The sequence below is a fragment of the Dunckerocampus dactyliophorus genome, chromosome 2, assembly GCF_027744805.1.
Source record: "Dunckerocampus dactyliophorus isolate RoL2022-P2 chromosome 2, RoL_Ddac_1.1, whole genome shotgun sequence".
NCBI lineage: Eukaryota > Metazoa > Chordata > Actinopteri > Syngnathiformes > Syngnathidae > Dunckerocampus > Dunckerocampus dactyliophorus.
The window spans coordinates 20368622-20390164 of record NC_072820.1 but is presented as its reverse complement, the minus strand read 5'-3'; the positions used below and the strand labels follow the sequence as shown (position 1 = coordinate 20390164).

At 43.0% G+C, this 21543-nt stretch overlaps 2 protein-coding genes across 3 annotated transcripts; one reads left to right on the top strand and one right to left on the bottom strand.

The window, feature by feature from the left end:
* Positions 1–551: 551 nt before the first annotated feature.
* On the top strand, positions 552–7136 carry LOC129177559 (gap junction delta-4 protein-like). Its single transcript, XM_054768802.1, has 2 exons — positions 552–609; positions 6220–7136. Exons 1-2 carry the CDS (start codon positions 552–554, stop codon positions 7134–7136), a joined length of 975 nt encoding a protein of 324 aa, XP_054624777.1.
* A 1555-nt stretch (positions 7137–8691) lies between these two features.
* On the bottom strand, positions 8692–21298 carry pitrm1 (pitrilysin metallopeptidase 1). 2 transcript variants are annotated; one of them, XM_054766816.1, is made up of 28 exons: positions 20942–20982; positions 20558–20654; positions 20423–20465; positions 20139–20245; positions 19908–20059; positions 19706–19820; positions 18781–18877; positions 18534–18694; positions 18241–18367; positions 18085–18173; positions 17880–18008; positions 17682–17795; positions 17419–17515; positions 17204–17338; positions 16930–17068; positions 14758–14874; positions 14541–14670; positions 14354–14474; positions 14212–14288; positions 13979–14144; positions 13817–13917; positions 13617–13737; positions 13496–13546; positions 13298–13410; positions 11435–11560; positions 11202–11347; positions 10841–10943; positions 10204–10746 (listed from the first exon to the last, which is right to left on the bottom strand). In XM_054766816.1, exons 3-28 carry the CDS (start codon positions 20423–20425, stop codon positions 10653–10655), a joined length of 2931 nt encoding a protein of 976 aa, XP_054622791.1. In that variant the 5' UTR covers positions 20426–20465; positions 20558–20654; positions 20942–20982; the 3' UTR covers positions 10204–10652. The 2 variants fall into 2 exon arrangements, with proteins under 2 accessions (XP_054622790.1, XP_054622791.1); XM_054766815.1 differs by lacking the exon at positions 20423–20465 and having other exon boundaries at positions 8692–10746; positions 20942–21298.
* Between the last annotated feature and the right edge of the window lie 245 nt (positions 21299–21543).

Sequence of the window (21543 nt, the reverse complement as noted above, 5' to 3'; positions counted from 1 at the left end):
CCAACAATATGACTTGAGGTGAGAGACTACATAGATGGGTGAGTAAAGTGGATAAATCAGTTAAAAAATATGTGACTTTGGGGGGTCATAAGGTGTAGCTGCAATAGTGGGAGTGGAACCAGCCAGCATAAACACAGTACCTTCAAATGAGTTACCCCGAGACCTCCTCCCCCTGCCACGGGGATGGCAGATGTCAACAAAGCCCGGCGGAGTGGTGAAGGTCTGCATAATTTGTAGTCCATACTAGCTTGACTGTCAACGTTCCCTCAGTATGTTTTTACTGGTCTTCTTTTAAGGTATAATTCATTTTGAATGATGTCTAAGATGGTGCTCTATAAGCTGTCCAGTATGTTTGGTGGTCCTCCTCCAGAAGGTTGTACTGGTAACTTGTTATGCCAACAATGCTTTGAAGGCAGCAGGGTAAGAATAGCTGCACTTAGGACGTGGTCTCCTCACACAACAACACAAGTCAGTGGCCCAGGAGGAGTGCAACAGCGTGACTTGGGTGTGTTCAGGAAATTGTAGTGTGTTTTTGGGTCCACGCTGAAGTCATGGGGACGCTGTACGACCTGGTCTTCATCACCATCAGTCACAACGTGTCCTTCATTGGTGAGTCTCAATTTATTAGGGATACTTGTACTGAAAGCCATCTAATCTCATAATAAAAGGTACACAATACAATGAGATCCAATAGAAAAAATATGACTGACAAAGATAATTAATTCAGATTAAATGTAACAATATGCTTATTATTGTGTTGTTTCTAATACTGTATTTTGATTAACATATGACGGTTGAACGTGAAGGTTAAAATAAACATATACGTAGTTCATTCTGAAACCATTCTGAAAGTCAGCATTATTATCCTTGTAAAATATTTTTTTTGTTGCATTGAATCAAATTAGATTATGTACTTGTACTAATGGTGTCACGCTAACACAATGCTAGCATTCAGCTAACAACCTCAGGAACAGCACTTTTATACTAAAACACTCCTCATCAAAATTTTAAGACCAGTTGAAAAATTGCAACAATTTGAGGTTGGATACAGTAAGACAGTCATTTGAAACTTCTTCAAAGATACTGAGGGTTAAGGAACAAAAAAAGTCAGCGATTGGCTGTCCGCCAAGACACAGGACGATCCTCGGCCAAAATGAAAGTTGTTACCAGTGCCGAATGCAGTCCAGTAACCATCAGCGACCACCTGCGAGAGAAGGGTTTAAGAACAGAAACTTCTTCAAAGGCCTCATCTCCTTCGACACCACAAAATTGCCGGTTTGGAATTTGCACGAGAGCACCAAACATAGGACAGTGAAAGGAGGAAGAAAGTTTAATTCTCTGTTGGGAAAACATGTAACATTGATGGTCCTGATGGCTTCCATCGCTACTGGCATGACAAGTAGATCCCACCTGAGGTGTGTTCCACACGGCACAGTGGAGGGGGCGCCATCATGATCTGGAGTGCTTTTTTCTTCAATGGAGCTTCAGGTTGTACAGGGGCGTCAAACGGCAGCTGGTTATGTGGAGATGTTGCAGGGGGCATCCCTCATGACTGAAGGCCCTCGTCTATGTGGTAATCAAAGATGGCGCCCTCCGTGGCAGACGTCTCTGTGACACTCTCCCGTGTTTTTCTATTTTTTGCTATTTTATTGTTCATTTTGGACATTCAACACACTCACGCAGTACATTACAACAGAGAGACACTTTTGAACATCGGCAGGGTTCACCATGAACCTTCATTTAGCCTCTCAGACTTTGCCTTTCTTCTGCGCCGGGAGAACGCAGCAGCCTGCGGACCTGGTGAGCTGAATACCCGGCGAGCAAAGCATCCGAGGCGTAAACGAGGCAAGCGAGCCGGCCTGCATGCTAGGCTAAAAGCTAGAGCGACGAGGCCACCGCTACCAAGCCTGCTGCTAGCCAACGTCCGCTCTCTTGAAAACAAGATGGACGAACTACGAGCAAGGATTACAGCTCAACGTGAGATCAGGGAATGCTGTGTCCTCACCTTCACAGAAACCTGGCTGACGGAGGATATACCGGACTCGGCGATCCAGTTGGAATCATTTGCTGCTTACCGGGGAGATCGGACTTTAGCGTCTGGTAAACACAGAGGTGGCGGCGTCTGTGTTTACGTAAACAAACGGTGGTGCACAGACGTACAGACGATGGAAAAGCACTGCTCGCAGGACATTGAGCTGCTGATGGTGAAATGCAGACCTTTTTATTTGCCTCGTGAGTTTAGCGCTGTGTATTTAACTGCTGTTTACATCCCACCTCGAGCTAACACTGCTAATGCACTAGGCCTCCTGCATGACATCATTGATAAACACGAGACCAAACACCCAGACGCTGTATTTATTATATCTGGCGATTTCAACCACTGTAACCTCAGGACTGTCCTCCCCAAATATTACCAGCATGTGAGCTTTCCCACAAGGGAAAATAACATCCTGGACCAAGTCTACTGCAACATGAAAGGTGCTTTGAAGGCTGTTCCAAGACCCCACTTTGGAAAGGCTGACCACATCTCTATATTCCTTTATCCAACATACAGACAACTTCTTAAAAAAGCTCCCCCTGTACGTACAGCAGTTAAAGTATGGAATGAAGAAACTGATCAAGTACTTCAGGACTGCTTTGGCTGCACAAACTGGGATGTGTTTAAAACTGCAGCGGGGAGGGAAGATTGTACTGTTGATTTGGATGAATATGCTTCTGCTGTTACTGGCTACATTAGCACATGCATAGAGACTGTTACCACCACCAAGTATTACAGAAAATACCCTAACCAAAAACAGTGGATGAACTGTGATGTAAGGGCTAAGCTACGTGCTCGTTCGACTGCATTTGTCATGGGCACCGCTGATGACTACAAAAAGGCCAGATATGACCTGAGGAGGTCCATACGGGAGGCCAAGAGGCAGTACAGACAGAAGCTGGAGGGCTACTATTCCACCTCAGACCCTCGGCGCATGTGGGCGGGGCTCCAGCACATCACAGACTATCGACAGCAGAGTAGCGTAGCCACGTCCAGCCAAACCACACTTCCTGATGAGTTGAATGAGTTCTATGCCCGCTTTGATACCCAAACTCCTGATGAGCAGAGAGGGTGGCTGAACCTGGGGAGCACACAGGACTCACCTCTCATGGTGACATCAGCTGATGTGCGCAGGGTTCTAAACAAAACAAACCCACGAAAAGCAGCAGGGCCAGACAACATCTCAGGACGTGCACTTCGGGTTTGCTCATCAGAGCTAGCTGATGTGCTTGCTGACATATTTAACCTGTCGCTTGCACAAGCATCTGTACCGACCTGCTTTAAGTCCACCACCATAGTGCCCGTACCCAAGAAGAGCAACGTGACCTGCTTGAATGACTATCGCCCTATAGCACTCACTCCTATTGTTATGAAGTGCTTTGAAAGATTAGTCATGACCCACATCAAAAAGAGCATCCCGGCGGCAACCGTGGACCCTCTACAGTTTGCATATCGCCAGAACCGGTCCACGGATGATGCAGTCAACACTGCCATCCACACAGCCCTTTCTCACCTACAGGGCCAGGACACATACGTCAGAATGCTATTTATAGACTATAGCTCTGCATTCAATACAGTCAGCCCCCACAAACTCACAGATAAGCTCCTCACACTTGGCCTGTCTCCCTCCCTCTGTAACTGGGTGTTTAACTTTCTCACAGGCAGGCCCCAGTCAGTCAGAGTCCACAACCGCACATCCAGCTCAAGAATTGTGAGCACTGGGACCCCACAGGGGTGTGTGCTGAGTCCACTCCTCTACACGCTCTTCACCTACGATTGCGTGGCCTCCCAGAACAACACCAGCATCATTAAATTTGCAGATGACACTACAGTCATCGGACTGATCACTGGTGGTGTTGAAACATCATACAGAAGAGAGGTGGCGGACCTCATAGCTTGGTGTCGTGATAACAATCTCCTTCTCAATACAGATAAGACTAAAGAGATGATCATCGACCCAAGAACAAGGGAAAAGGAGCCGCATAGACCCCTGTTTATTGATGAGACTGAGGTGGAGAGGGTGAAAACCTTCAAGTTCCTTGGCACACACATCAGCGAGGACCTCACCTGGTCTCACAACACCCAACAAATTCTGAAGAAGTCCCAAAGGAGACTGTACTTCCTGAGAAGACTGAGGAAATTTGGCATGTCCACCACAATCCTGAGTTGCTTCTACAGATGCACTATCGAAAGTGTCCTTACCGCCTCCATCACTGTTTGGTACGGTAACTGTACAACACGTGATAGGAAGGCACTCCAGCGGGTGATCAAGACCTCACAGAACATTGTTGGGGCAGCCCTCCCCACACTGCAAGACATTTATAAATCTAGAGTCCTACGAAGAACACACAACCTCATCAAGGACAGCACACATCCACAACACTCACTATTCACACTCCTACCGTCAGGCAGACGCTACAGGAGTTTGAAGTCCAGGACCACAAGGCTGGCAAACAGTTTTTACCCACAGGCCATCAGGCTCCTCAACGAAGCACTCGCACACGCCGCACGCAACACACGCACACACTCATAGCACTTTATTTATTTATTTATTTGTATTATTTACTTGTATTAATGTCTCGTCTGTTGTTGTTGCTTAATTTATTGGTATATATGTTTATGTGTTTATGTTTCTTATGTTCTTATTCTTTCATTTGTTTTCTTTCTTTTCTTGGGAGAATGAACAGAATAAGATTTTCATTGCATGGTATAACTGCTGTTTTACCATGCACATGACAATAAAACTCTCTTGAATCTTGAATGACTGGCTTTTTCGACAGGACAACACTGCAGTTCGCAATGACCGCCTGACAAAGGACTTCTTCCAGAGGAATAACTTCACTCTTTTGGACAATGCTGCAGGTTCCTGTGATCCAAATCCAATTGAGAACATTTGGGGATCGATGGCAAGGGAAGTTTACAAAAATGGACATCACTTCCAGACTTTAAATGCCCTCTGTGAAGCCATCTTCACCACCTGGAGCAACCGAAACCGACCGAAACCGATTTTGAGGTGATTATCAAGAATGCCGTAGTTTCTCATTACTTCTTTTTTCTTTTCTATTTTAGGGGGGTTTCAGAGTTTTTTGAGCTGTTGTATTAAACTTTTGATCAGCTGATAGACAGCCTATTTCACTTTAACGGTTGTTTGCAATAAATTGCTTACTCAAAAATGTTTTTTGTCTCACTCCGATTTCTTCTATTTGCATTTTGAGAAACTCTTTAAGATCCAACAGTGCAAAATGTAAATTCTTGCAATTTTTCAACTGGTCTTAAAATTTTGATCAGGAGTGTCTATGTATGTATTTTTCAAGATTCAAGATTCAAGATTCAAGAGTTTTATTGTCATATGCACAGTAAAACAGGCAGTTATACTATGCAATGAAATTCTTATTCTTCTCATTCTCCCCAAAAAAGAAAGAAAACATCCGATTATAAAGAAAAACTAAACTAAATCAATACTATTCAGGCTATTAGGCTAACACTACTAATACCTGCGAGCTAATTAGAAACAGGTTTTTTTAAGTACTAGTCGAGTACTTGATTGTGTATGTGTTTCTAATGAGGTAGTAAAACTATTAGAGATAGGTCACAGTACAGTCAAACCTCAGTTTTTCATATGCCCCAGTTTTTGCCCCAATTTTTTACCGTTTGCTCAATAACAACAGTATCGTATCTTTATCGCTCCGCGAGTGCCCAAACAAAGCGTCGTACACATTGCTGACTCACTGTTGGTGCATTATTTTCATTTAGCAGTGTGCTAAATAACCCGCCATGGGGCCAAAGAAACCTGAAAGTGGCAGCAACTTGATAAAGAAGGTGAGAAACACGATTGAATGAGACCTCGCTAGTACAGTATGTACGGGAAGTCCGCATCAACAATGAGTTCCATCCATTTGTCATTTCTAATTATTTCGCATTGTATTTTTTGCTAATATTTTTGGGTGTCTGGAACGGATTAATTGGATTTAAATTATTTCCTATGGGAAAAATTGCCTCTGCGTTCTAAGTTTTGGTTTTCATCTGACCTTTTGGAACAAATTAATAACGAAAACTGAGGTACCTCTGTACATCAATAAACAATAGTTAAATTAGGAGAGGTAGAATGTTTGTATTGGATCTAGGATGGTGTCCCGAATGAAGTGTCCAGTGAGCGTGTACATGTGCGTTATGTTCCCCAGGCAAATCGTGGTGGGTTCTGATGGTTCTGGGACGTGTTCTGTTGCTGTGTCTAGCTGCCTTGAGCCTCTTCGGGGACGAGCAGGAGAGGTTTGCGTGCAACAGCCTCCAGCCGGGCTGCTCGGTAGTCTGCTTTGACGTCTTGTCTCCGGTGTCTCTCCTACGCCTATGGCTCTTCCAGCTCATCCTAGTGTGTCTCCCTAACATCATGTTCGCCACCTACGTCACCCACAAAATCACCCCTCGCTACGGAGCGCTGCACTGCAACCCGAGTGGAGGGGTGCCAAGGTTCTACTGCTCCTACATTGTAACCATCATTCTTCGGATCCTTCTAGAAGTGTCTTTCGGTGCAGGACAGTTCTTCCTCTTTGGTTTGTCCATCCCAAAAAGCATGCTGTGCTACGAGGCCCCCTGCAGCTCGGGAGTGGAGTGCTACATCTCCAGGCCCACAGAGAAGACTCTGATGCTCCACCTGATGCTGGCCTTGGACTCCTTGTCTGCCATGTGGAGCCTGCTGGACTTGGCAGGTACAATGAAGGCCATGCTGACCTGGAGGAGAAAGAAACGCATGCTGCGAGACGAGCTGAGCAAAGGAGAGCAAAGCAGCGTCCTCACTGCATCGGCGGCCGACACAGATGGGCTCCTGACCCAAAGAACCAGCCCCAGCGGAATCTCCAAAAACGACCACAAGGAGGAACCGTCACATTCCAACGGACAACTCCAAAAGCTTCAAGACTGCGGGGATGCAAAGACGGACGAGTCCGCTTTCTCCGTGATGCACTTTGTCCTCCACGACCATGTCAGACCACCCGTGCTGCCCTGCTTTGAACCCGGCAGCAGACCTCCGACACCCAACAAGCTGGGCCGGGTCAAATCCAAAAACAACTCGTCTCCCACAGACAAAAGAGCATGGGTTTGATGGCAACAAGACTTGCTTCTTTGCATTAATTGTATTATTATTATTATCATTATTTTTTACATCTAAAGACTTCAGATGTCCATCTTTACAAACATAAAACCAATAAAAAAATAGCTTGAAACGAAACTCAACTGGTGTACGTCAGGTGGTCGCACACAATAAATTAGACGGAGCTGACCTTGAACAGACTGCTTCCACAGTTCAGCTGTCGTTTGGATCGGCCTCAACACACCCACCTGACCTCTGAACTCTTACACAGCCCCTCTGTCGCCACTGTCAATGAGTTCAGCAGTCATTTGACCTACAACCAACATACATTAATTATTTTGTAGATTTTGCAATAATTAAATGAACATGACTAACCTACCTGACTGTTATTAAACTATACTATGCACTCATTGGCCACTTCATTAGGCACGCATGCACAATTTAAAGCTAATAAAGCTAATGTAGCTTGTGCTATCATTAGATTAAATACTGTCTGATTCTACTTTGTAGCCTATAAAATAGTTCTTAAAGTCATCTGTGACAACACATTACTAATTATTATTTAAAAAAAACAACTAATTACTGACTTGGGTTTGTAAATGTTGAGATTAACGCCAGTATTTCCGGGTTGTAGCATGACGGCCATCTAATACAAATACTTACAGCCAAAATACCGTCCACTTCAACTGTACAGTGTACAAAACATCTACCAAGGCTAGCTACATGAACAACGCAATCATTATTTGAAGAAGACCTTCTGATTCTGGTTTGTATGACGAAATTAACGCTAGCATTTCTAGGTTGTAGCAATAGCTCATTAGCATGACGGTCATACTTTGGACTTCTGATTCTGGCCGCATGGTGGCCTAGTGGTTAGCATGTTGACCACACCATCAGGACATCTAGAAGATCTGGGTTCGAATCTTCGTTGGACATCTCTGTGGAGCAAGGATTGTAAAGTTAAAAACAGGATAACCGCTTCAGCTGCAGAAGAATGGAATGGAACAGAATGGAGTGTCCTGGGCCATGATGGGGAGCAAGAGAGGTGGGCGGGGCTAGGTGGACAATGTATGCCTTAGCTCCGCGCTGAGCATAAAATAAAGTTACGGTATATGCTGTGCGTACACTTTGATAAAATGGATGAATGTTATTTAGTGAACACAATGAATATATATATATATATATATATATATATATATATATATATATATATGCATACACTGTATATGAATGTGTAAAAATCCATTATACTGCAGAAATATGACCCACGTGTAGATGTCAATAAAAACCTGAGCAGCAGTATGAAAGAAACTTTTTCCTTCCTTTCAGTGTAAGCAATGCTTAACAATCAACTTATGAAATAATAATAAATTATAATTGTCTAGCCATCCATTTTCTATGCCGCTTATGTTCACGATCCCAGCTGACAAATACACACTCACATTCAGTGTGAATGGTTGTTTGTCTATACTGTATGTGCCCTGCATTGGCTCGCCCGAAGTCAGCTGGGTTAGGTCCTGGGATAGGACCTGCGACCCCAGTGAGGATGAGCAGCATAAAAAATGGATGGATTCTGTTTTGTAGCGTTAGCATTAGCTCAACGATAGTAGTACCTTATGTTAGCATCAGCTGGAATACTTTCAACATCAAACTAGTGAGTAAAACATTTCCTAATGTCACACATAAAACATTCCCATGTTATGTGACCACATGAACACATTTATGATATAAAAAGTAATTAGAAAATAAAGGGTGGTGATCCGGTGAAGTACAGTATAGCTGCCTGCGGCTTAAATGAATCCAGTCAACTTTCTGTGCCTCTTACAGTTTTTCTCAATTGGTTTGTCTCATTTCTTGAAACAGTAATTACATTCTTAAAATAACATGGACATACCCCCAAACCACTTGGCAGTTGTTCACAAAAGATCGTCGCAATTTCTGAGCACAGCTTTGGAAATGATTAAGAACAGGTAGCCTACATTTAGCACAGTTTACAATTGAATAGATCTTGTTGATCTAAACTGATTCTCCATTCTCAGGCCTAATGGTTCTTCTCTCCAAAATATGTTAGCATCATTTCATTGTGTAAGTCATCACATGCACAGTTTCTTGGAACGTTTGATCAATTGTTTAATTGACAGTCAGGTGAAACTAGAACTTACACAGGTGCTGTCCTTTGTTGTGAATGCTGCCAAACATGTATAAATTAAACGGATTTCATAGGGCCCTAAGACAGTTTGTTTTAAATCTATTCTATGAATTGTATTCTAAATCACACCACAAATTGATCTATAATCATGTCCAATGATTAGTCCTAACCTAAAAGTATTTTGCTGTGTAATAAAAAAGTAAATTCAGCAATACCTTGTTAGCAAGACTCAGAGGTGAACATGAGAGATATTTCAATGGTAGTCTGCCATTGCGACAAAACATGCAAACATGCTTAAACAATGCCAAAGGGATGATGCATTTTGGGGGCACTGACAATTTATATGAGAAAGTAGTTTAGTTTTGACAGATGAATGAAATGTTTGGGAGAGATATGAGCTTCTGCAGGTGAACCACGGCGTTGTGCTGAACCATCCAAGCTGATTCTGCTAAAAGAACGAAGAGTGGTGAGAATGTCCCGTCTGTTTCAAGAAATGAGCCAAAGCAATGGAGAAGGATCTTTGCATTTTGGTGGCAATGACAATTTACATGGGAAATGAATTGGCTTTGAAGCATGAATGAACAGTTTTGGGAGAGATACATATGAGCTTTTGCAAGTGAGTTAAAGTGCTGTGCTCGACTGTAAAACTGTTTCACGAAATGATCATAGCTTTAAGAATTTTATTTCTGTTTCAAGAAACGAGCCAAACCAATGGAGAAAAACTGTAAAACAGCTGCTGCCTTGAATAACTTAACACAAGAACATTCAAATGATGTACGTATCTGTTTAGAACTGTAATAACCTTGTTTTCAGACAAGCAGTGAACTAACTCATCATGGGGTGTGACTTATAAGAATAGACTTCAGCATGCAGCAAACAAAGGGCAGCAATGTGACTGACAGCAATTGCGAGAATCGACTTGTGACATACCGTGTCCTTCTTCTCCTCCTTCTGTGGTATTTGGGCCATCCGAGGCCAGCACCAGGTCAACTTGCGGGGAAAGCAAAGTGCTGTCACTCAGCAAAAGGGTCAAACAAAAAAAGTTGACCCCTTTTCAAAACAGCGGCCTTGAGGTGACGGTAAGTTGATGCCGACCTCCTCTCAAGTGTCCACGCAAGACACAAATGGCACCCCCCACGTCGAAACAGTGTGGTCCATGTGACCTTGGCCAGCTGCCATGACACTTTGAGAACAGGATCCTGATGATTATTACCTCAAATAACACAACTTACTGTACTACTTTTAATCTAAACCACCCAGCAAGGGCATAGATATTAAAATAAGATTGAAGCTGCATGTATATTCCAACATGAGCATTTATTTGCCTTATCAAGATTAATTTGTGCCTAATGACATATGTTACACATGGTGCAGTTGCATCATTTGACCACCCATGATGGATCTTTCTTGATGGCGTCGTTCTCTGGGCCCAAGATGGACACGCCACACGTCTTGTGACCGGTGCCGAGGTACCTGCACGGGAATAAAAACATGGTCACCTGCAAAATCAATCCTAATATGTCACTATTGCTGTTGTGATTGTTATTTATAGTGTCTTGGTTGAAACCTCTCAGCCACGTCCAGAAGGTTTTTATGTGTGACAGCAAAGAGCCTTTCCCTGTGACGCTGCTTCATCTCGTCTGAGAGTCCACTCAGGAAGATTGACATCCCTACAACAAAATAGTCACAAAGGACAACAATGGATGACCATTTCTTCTTGTTTTCGATCTTTTCCCCCATTCTGGAAGTCACCATTCTCTGTCCACCAATCAACACACTCCAGTTTGTTTAGCTCCGCCCCTGTTGCTACCCAAACACCACCCTTGGTAAAACCAAAGTGGTTAGTTATAAATTATTTCGGTACTCGTCACAATGGAAATGTAAATTGATGATGTATTTCTAGGTCAAAATAGTTTTTTATGCTTTACCTTTGCTAGAGGGCGCCACAGGCGAGTCAACGGAGGAGAAGACGGACAGCTTGGCTTCATCGATGTCCTGCTGGGTGAACTGGCCCGACATGGCCCACTCCACACCTTTCCTAAAGGCAGAGAGCGTCTGCACCGAGTTTGGATCCCTTTGTGGGCAAAAGAGCGGGGTAAAAATCATTTAACCCATTAAACCCACCTGTTGCCATCATTCCACACGAGCACAAGCTGCCTACCTGTAGGAGTAAAAGGAAAAGACGCCACCTCCTCCCATCCTGGCTCCACCCCCATAGGCACCGCCCTTCTCTCGGATCTCTCCATGGAGGAACTTTGCCGTCATCATCCTCGCCAAGACACAGAGACTGATGAGAAAGAAACGCTACAAGTCAACTAGGGATGTCTCGATACACATTTTTTGGCTTCCGATCCGATATTTTTTATAGTCTTGCCAATTTGATCTGATCTTTTTTGTTTGTTTGTTTTTTTTAATAATACGCTTTTGTTACAAACATGAATTTGTGGAATTGAATATGGTTATGAAAATAATACAACCAAAATAATACAACCAAAGTATTGCTGAATTTACTTTTTTTTTTTTTTTTTTTTACACAGCATGACCAACAATATTGTTTGGCTTTGGTTACAAACCTCTGTGAGTCAGCTCCCAAATCCAATAAAAGAATTAATTTCTAGTTTGTTTTTTTTTACCTTTTTGAATTATTTTACCAGCATAGAGTGTGTGCTATTTTGGGTTAGTGAAAAAAATACAAAAATCCTTATATTCACTGATGCAATACATCATTGGCACATTTTGTCCAGAAATTCAGAAATGGATGCAGCTTAGCTAACTTTTCTAATGGGATGTCAGCCTCAGCACATATTGCTACAAAATCTTCCACAAACTGTAATGCCCGTGCTTGTGATTAAGGAAGATGGAGTCACAGATGTAATTCCAATTGTGTTACTGACGTAAGATATTTTACAGACACCCTGATTTTGTTTACACAATTATCCAAATGTGACAAAGAGTCCTCTTATTTTGAAGGCCGGGATGTGTTTGTGTGTGTTGAGAATGGCAATTGACGGTTGATACGCACAGGGGGCAAGAATAAACGTGCCTCTCGTCTTTTTTCACTCAGAACCTGCACACGTAATCAGTGGGAAATGTAAAGTGGTCCTCACATTAAAGCAGTAAAACACAACACGGTGAAAATACTGTATACTTGTCCAGCCTGAGTCACACACACACACACACACACACCTGCACTAGCTAAACTAAGCAAACCCTGCTAGCTTCCATTCACGCTCCTTAAAGAGACGCTTCCACGGGTTTTCGCCGCCATTTCGACATGTTCAGTAGTGTTTGTGCCCTATGATAAGCAACCAGCGGCTAAGGAGGCACTTTCCGTGCGAGCTCCCTACACAATGACGAAGCAGTCCGGGCACAGTGAGAGGGAACTACCGCTGTAGCCGACTATCCAACGTCCAACGTGAAAATAACTTCACTACGGTCCACCGCGGACATGTCTCCGTGGTGGTGTCACGTTTTCTTCTTCTTGCGGGTGGCAGGAGTCGAGTGGCAACCAGCTTTGAGGCGCATTACCGCACTTACCATGTTAGAGTCCCTAAAGTCAACCCAAGGACATGTTCCTACTAGTGCTGTCAAAGGATTAACATTTTGAATCAGATTAATTACAGGGATGCTGTGGATTAATTTCGATTAATCATGGTTAAATATAAATATTTTTTTTCATCTGAGAGGAGAGCTTACCACTTCTTATTTACAATGTTCCCTGCAATTAACAACTCTCACAGTTAAGTCTCTCCCACGGAACAGTGGTTGCAGGAGTGGCGAGATATTTGCAAGCCAACATTGCCAGCTTGTCATTAGCTCCTGAATGAGCTGAGCACCACTTCAACTGCCCGTTTGCACATGCATGGGAAAACAGACAAACTGCCCAAAATGCGAGATGTTTCAGGGTCATTCTGCATTGCAGATGGGTTAGCTGCATTAAAATTTTACATCAGATTAATGATGATGATGGATTATTGTGTCAGCAACTGTGAATGTCAAATAGAAATGTGGTTAAAGTCGTCACCTGGCGTAGTGCTCGTGGTTGTAAGGGACTGTGCGCACAGACTCGCTGACAAAGTTGACTGGGAATGGCAGCTGGAAGAACGTCTTCATATAACAAGGTTGGAAATTTGGGTCCTGGGAAAGACGGTGTCAGTGTCAAGTGTGTTAAGTATCTCCTTAGGCATGTGTGTTTATGAATAACATGACAACGGAAACGTACATCGATAAGCTTCCTGCTGGGTCCAGAGTCGCTGAGGACATCTACTGGCCTCTAGTGGAGAAACATGTCAAAGCTACGTCAGGTCCATCATCTTCATCCGGTGACTCCATCACACTCATACCTTGATGATGTTTGGTCGTACAGCTTTGAAGTGCTTCCTGTTAGTGGCCACATCCTTCATGAAGCTCTCCACATGCGCTGCCGACTCGGGCACCTGCTGAGGTGTTGCGTTGATGGCGCACCTGAGACCACAAATCTTACAGGCGTTACGTCCTGAAAACAATCAACAGTTTGACTGCTAGAGGAGCGTAATGAGCTCACCTCATGTTGTCAGGATTAAGGATGTGTTTCTTGATCCTGGGCAGCATACGGATGACCTGAGTGAGGTCCGACATCTCTGCTATCCTCTTCATAAACCGCACCTGAAGGAGCATTTCTTTTACCTAATCAGTTGATAATAATGATAAATAATTTCTCCAATACCTGCTCCATCCCATCAAAGGTCTCATGGAGTTCCCCTGCTGGAGTCAGGTAACGGGCCGCCCGTGTCATGGCGTACATGTGACCAGAGTGGGAGATCCCGTTGGCCAGTTCTTGCGCTGACATCATCACCAGCACCCTCAAACGCTCCTCGTTGTCGAAATGCGGGCTGAAAGAAAGTGATCAGTTCAGTATATTGAATGAAGATGAGTTTGTGTGCATGTCAGCGGACATACCTGTTGAAAATGTCCTGCCATAACTTGAACATGTGAGGTAGGTTCCTGTCCAAGCAGGAGGAGAACAGGAGGACACCCTGAGACAGAAGCACAATGTAAACATCACATTTTGTGCTGTATTAGGCACTAAAAGTGTTAAAACCTGCTCAAACATGTCCAAGTTGGTGCAGTCAGAGATGACTTGGGGGGACACGGACATGCCCCCCGTCCTCAGCTCCATCTGCTGGGCTTGCTGCCGATAGTCCAGAGAACCACAGCCCATCCTGACAAAAAACACAATTTAATGTCGTCATCCGTTCACTGCTCCAAGTCCTGTCAGGCCGACTCACTTAGTGACGACACTGCAGAAGAGAGGGACATAGAGCTTCAAGTCCTCTGGAAGCGTATTGAGGCTGCACATTGCCCGGAAATAAACCAAACCATTTGTGGGCTGTTCACAGAACTGCACCGGAACGCCTCCTGTCAAGGTCGCATCATCAGAAGCAAGAAGTCTTTGCCAGACTTGTCATGTCGTCAGTTAGACAGTCATGTTTAGAGTTACCGTACCGGCATTGCTCATGTGGACAGGAGTGACGGGTATGGTGGGCGCAATGTCTGACACTTTGAGGGCTGGCAGACACGAAGCATCCTGAGTCTTACTTTGAGCATCCAACAGCTGAAGACCTAGACAGGAAGACATGGATAATGTTCAAGTTAATGTCTATTATAATGGCATATTAAATATTTTATTTCATATTATATTATTACTAGGGCTGTCCGATCTATCCACCTACCTACCTACCTACCTACCTACCAAGTGTACTTCTGTTTCCGGGTCATGAGGTTGTTGTAGCCACTTAGCTATTGCTAAAGAATTGTTGCTTGTTGTTGGGTTGAGTGGAGAGTAAACTGATTGGTGCCACCGACCTCGACTCCTGTCTCGTTGTGAACTGCATCTCCACATTTGGTGACCCTCGACGTGGGTAAAAATGTCGAGTGACAACAGTGAGACCGACCCGGCGTGTCACTACGCAATACGTACCGGAAACGCAATTGGTTCTGCGCATGTGCGAGATCGATGTCACTTGATCCTGTACAACATTTTCACGACAGCACTTCTGCGACGTCACGTACTGTGGTAGTTAGTATTTTTTAAATGTATGAACATAAATTGTCCATATCTATACTTCATATATGCAATATGTGGGGGGCTTATTTTATTAATGACTCTTATAAAAATACTTTGTCAGCATGCAGATGTTTCTATCGTCTTATGACGTACACAAAGACTGAACTACGTAAAAACTTACGCAATGCACGTAGCGCAAACATAAACGTCATATCCGGTTACATGTAACATACACAAATAAATACGATAAAACACATAAAATGCAGTGATCTTTCAATGTAAACAACCATAAGAAGAGTGCAATGATGGATCAATCGAGAGGATTCAGCGTTTTAGAGAGTTTTTTCTCTAAAAGGAGAAATACCATCCATATCTTCCTAGAAAATGCTTGTGTGTGTATTTTTCAGCGGTGAAAAAAACTTTAAATAATTTATGGAACCTAGAAAAGACGGCTTATAAATAATCCACTTTCACCATGGATACGATATAAGAAAAAAAAAGATTGATTATGTTGTAATTTCTCAAATGTTAATGTTTTTGGGACTGGGTGGGATGGCGTATATTGCTGCCGTAAAATAGATGGAAGGATGGCGTAGATTACTGTCACTACACAATCCGTCCCGAAAACGCAATCGCTTCTACGCATCTGCAAAATGCGTCTACATCCGGTCGGCCTATTTTTCAGCAGTCACATGTAGGCATGTGTAATCTACGCCTTCCGTCAGCAATATACGTATTGGCGCCGCTGGGTGCCTCGATGACGGCAAGTACGGAAGCCCAAAGGCCTATATACAGCAGTTTTCTAATATCGGTTTTCATTATAAGGAAAAACCTGATACCGATATCAACCGATAACATTTTTATGCCAATATCGGGCAGGACTTTCCTAATTATTATATTAAAATACTGGAAACAGCTGTGATATGATACACTAGAATTCATGAAGATCATAAAATACAGGAGTAAAACGCTAAACACAACAATAAAATGAAATAGTAATAAAAATAAAAGCAGAAGCACTAGAAACCTTTCCATCTCAATAATAAGACCACTACGCTGCTGGGTTATTACTGTTCCTTTAAGAGAAGCAGATCCTTTGATATGTTCAAGGATACTGTAGCGACCTGGCAGTTATGTGTAGTGTTAAGAGAGTTTTGTGCTTTCCAACTGTCTGTGAGGCCGTGACCGTGACATGAGTCCTGACTGTGTGTGTGTGTGGCTACGTGCAGAGATGACAGTTGAGTTTGCTGATGTTGTTTTGGTGTGGCTTGGTGTGTTTTTTCCAATCAAGACATTGTTGATCGACTACCTCCTCATCATCCTTACAACATCCGGGTTGACATTGCAGTACCATCTTTGCCCTTAATGATGGTTGCAACAGTCGAGTGTTGAGAGTAGTGTGGCTTGCGTGAGCTGTACATTCTACTTCCGCTTTAACTTGTTCTTGAACAAGTCTTGTGTCTACAAACCAAAATTAAGTTTTTAATTAATTTATGGGAGCAAGTTCATAACCATGGAACGCCGTACACCGAGTACCGCCTGTACAATAACTAATATAAATGAGTACATCTCTGACAGAGTCAAAGGAATTCAGATTCATTAGATCGCACCTTTCTCATAGATCTCCTTCTTGTCACCGTCAGACAGAGCGTTGATCTTCTCCTGGAGTTTCTTCTCCTCCGCTTTGGCCTGTTTCTCCAGGTAGGAGTCATCTGGACTCATGGAGAGAGTCAGCCGGTGCGTATTCTCCTGCAGGAGGAACAAGGTTTTATCATTTGAAAACAGCTTACTTTTAACTAAAACTCAACCAGAATACCCTTTGTGTGTGTAAAGCTTCTATCAAATTAATACAGAGTTTTAAAAATGCACATTCCACACATGTACCTTAAAGTAGTGTTGGACTTTGTCCTGCAGGAAGCGTGGGTTTTCTTTCAGGGCTTGTCTGAACTTGGTGACACTGTTGTTGATCTGCAGCAGCTCCACAGGGTCGCCATCATGGTTCCACGAGGACGCGATGTACTGTCAACACAGCAGGTCTTCAGCACTTTTACACATCCTTGAGAGTGAAGGACACAATGAAAGGGCAACAACAAGCTCACAGAGGCCAGAGACAGGCCAAAATTGGTGGACTGGTGCTTCATTTGAATCTCGAGCTTGTGCAGGAGAGCCTCAATTCTCTCGTCCTCAAAACCCTTCCTGTGGAAGAAGAGGAGAGACACCTTTTTGAAGCTGTTTCAATATCGAAAGCAGCCCATTTAGCCAACAAACAAGTTAGACCTGGATTAAGTGCGCCCTCTTCTGGTTGTGGCCATGCAGTTATCCATTATGATTCATAACTACCTGGACATGATTTCAGACTTACTCAATGATGTCACTGATGGTGTGGTGAATGATGTGCTTGACCTTTTCCGTGTCCTCCTCGGCCATCCCCTGCAGGCCGATGCTGAATGATGCCTCTTTGGTGCTGCCGTCATATCTGCAGGACACAACACAGTCACCAAGCTGAAACTAGACCTAACATTCTTCTGGTGCTTCTCTCTGAGCGTGTGGGCACACACACCCCACCACTGAGGAGAAGTCTGTTCCTATTTTGGGTTCGATGAGAGCTTTGTAGAAGGGAGCATTTGGACCCGATGTCATGAGTGAAGACAACATGCTGAGCGTGAAGGCTTCGAAGGTGTTGGTGATGCTGTGGAGTGAAAACGGGGCTGAGTTTCACATCATCTTTGACTTTAGAGATGTGCAAAACACATCAGTTGTCTTACTCTCCCAGCATGTAGCTGACACACAGCGTGTTCTGCCGGGATGGATCGGGAGCCATTGCCTCTGGGCTGCAGGTCACATGGTCTTCTCTCTGAAGAGCACACCAGTAGTCAATGCATATTTAAATTTTGCATCTCACAGGACTCTTTATAGCTTACAGGTCTGGTCCAGTGTGGCTGAGAGGGGACTTGTGTGTTGGGGTCGATGCGTTCAAACTTGGACAGCGCCTCCTCCTCAATCTGCTTCAGATGTTGCTCCAGAGGCAAGTCTCCATAGGTGAAGAACCTGTGGGACAACATGACAACAGGCTGTGCAAAGACTATGTCGAAAGGTAAAATGAAAAAAGTATGCCAGCATATGTCTTAATCTATTAAGTCATTAAATAGGATTTAGAATATAGATGAAAAATTATTCTTCCTTGGTGTGTGTGTGTGTGTGTGTGTTCGTCTACCTGGCATTGCTGGGGTGGTAATGTGTGGCGTGGAATTGTTTGAGCTGCTCCCAGGTGAGGTCAGGAATAGCCAGTGGCTCGCCACCAGACACCACAGAGTAGGTGTGGTCCGGATACAACTTGTTCTGGAGGTGCTGAGCGTACACGCGCTCGTTGTCGGACTGTGAGGAAGCACAGACAAACCATCAGGACTGTTAGGACTTAAGCTTTTAAGACTCATGGTCGCTAAGACGCGAGTTTGACTCACAAAAGCGCCCTTCATCTCGTTGAAGACGACTCCTTTAAACACCAGAGGTGAGCTGGCATCTGTTGGGTTCTCGTTCTCCAGCCTCCAACCTTCCTGCCTGGAATGTTCACTCATCTTATCAATACGCCAAATGTTCAAGATGGTTTCCACTAGCGATGTGAACGATAAACCGATGCGACCAGATATCCGGTTTGAGCAGGCAACAATTCCGATGTGCCGAAAGAAGCCTCCTGTATTGATAATAATCAGCCATAAATCTTTAGATTAATCGATTGTGGAGACACTGTATTTATTTGGTATTATTAATTGGACTGAAGGTTAAACTTGCGTTTTTTCATTGTTATACTTTATATAGATAGATTGATGCTTATTGTCATTGCACACAGTATACAATGAAACTTAGTTTGGTGGCTCCACTTCCATTTCCATCAACATTAAGACATGTAAAAACTTAAATGCTCCAAATCCAAATTTATCAGGTAAAAAATATAGATACAAAATATAAAATGTAAAATATTGACCAAATCAAAGAAAAAAATGTTCATTCAGCATATTCATTTTTGGTCTTTGTCGAAACAATATAAACATTTGACATGTTATTCTGTTGACTTTATTTTTGCCAGTGGCTTACAGCATGCTTGGGGATATGATGTGCTCCTTTACACATTAGGAAATACTGTAAGAATGCCACTTTCATATAATTGGGATCTTTATTTTGTAATATAAGATTAATATCTACATCAATCAAATGATTAATATCAATCAAATTGTATCCAATCGTATTGTTTGTACACTGCATTAAATCGTATCAAATCGTTGTTTTTTAAAAAATATAGTTTTTGAATCCTATTGTTACCTATGTATCTAGATTCGAATTGAATCATCTATCACAAAGAGATTTACATCCCTAGTTTCCACCACTCACCAGAAATCCTGCTCTCTTAAACACGGGAAGAAGACAGCATCCAGATAGACGGACAGAAGATTCTGGAAGTCTTTCCCGTTCTGGGTGGAGAATGGATACATGGTGTAGTCGCTAGCTGTGTGTGAGGAGACACAATGCTTTTTCCATTAATACAGTTTTCACCTAGCCGTATATTACATCGGTTGTGTTTCCACAAGTGTACCTGTGAAGGCGTTCATGAAGGTGGACAGTGACCTGTTGAGCATCTTGAAAAAAGGATCTCTGCATGGATACTTCTTGGATCCACACAGCACCGTGTGCTCCAGGATGTGGGGGACGCCTGTGTTGTCCATGGGGGTGGTTCTGAACTGGATGCTGAATACAAGAGAGACAACCAAACACTTCAAAAGACAGTAGCAACAAACATCTGTACTGATGAAACCATAAGACCAACCTGAAGAGGTTATTGGGGTCATCCCTGGCTGCGTGCAGGTACTGTGCTCCTGTTTTATCATGAGTCAACTTGACTGCCGTGAGGAACAAGTCAGGTACTGCCACAACCTGTTGATATAAAGACAATAATATTCACAAATGCATGAGCAACACAACTGAATTAAAACATTAGGCAGCTGTTAATTTACCACCTCATTTACCTAGCTAACATTGTATAGTTGTCTCATGTGACAGTAAGTTCAATCACTAACAAACAAAAGAACTCAATCAACTTTAAGGACTAACCATTGATTCTACAATGACCCGGATAAGCCTCCAGACCTAGGCACTTTTCAAACATAAAACATAGGTATTAAAATAAAAGACAAACACTTTAAAATAAGATAAATACCATGGGGAGTTGTCAGAAATGAGACAAACCTCTTTAACTGTGAAACCATGGATTTGTTGACCTGCTTTGTAATGAAGAGTCTTCTCTTTTACTGCAGTGCTTCTCTGCCTCCATGACAGCTGCAAACTGACAAGTACAGCATTAAGTCAAAACCAATTATGAATATGCTCATAGTGTCAGACAAAGATGATTCATTACATTATGGTTGAAATGTACCTTACAATAACTGTACTCCATCAGTATAACAAACACAAATCAATGATGCTCATGTACCCTGTTCTACAAACACCTAATTTCATTTGTAAAGCACCTAGTCTTGATGTAACATTTTAAAGATCGTTACTGACACTCTGCTCAGGTAAACAGTAGCACACACATGAATGAATCCAGTATTATCAGCGTAGCTAGCTTACCATACATGACGTAGTTTCTCCAGCACAGCCTTCGTGTGCCGAAACATGGCGACAAAAATTACTCTGCACTCAAAAATGTATCCTATAGGTTCGGCTCTAACGTACACACGTGTACTCTGCGGCAATGTACGCAAATTTGCGTTACTCAACTATTTGCCCTCCCATGCCGTTCGATGCTCAGAAGGGAGACATGTTGCTCCAGTGGCGCACATCAAACTGCCCGCAACAACTGCGTACGCCACAGTGCTCGCAAAAAAAGTGTGTCTTTTTTTTAGATCAGTGGTCCAACGCAGTTACTCGAATCTTACAGCTTTACAAATCGACGGTACCACTTTTTGACACACGTGAGTGAACCTCGCAAGGTTATTGCATGTGATTGGGCAAATTCGAAAGAACGATGAATGTGATTGGCTAAATGTTCCGTACAGCCATGTTGAGACTTTAAATATAGTTTTGGTAACAGAAATATAACTGTTTATGTCACTCCCCAACGTTATTTTTAAATAGAGACAATTTAACGACAAATCACTGATTAAAAAAAATCTGTTATCTACATTACCCACGGTAATATATCAATGTTATTTCACCTTTTGTCCAATAGA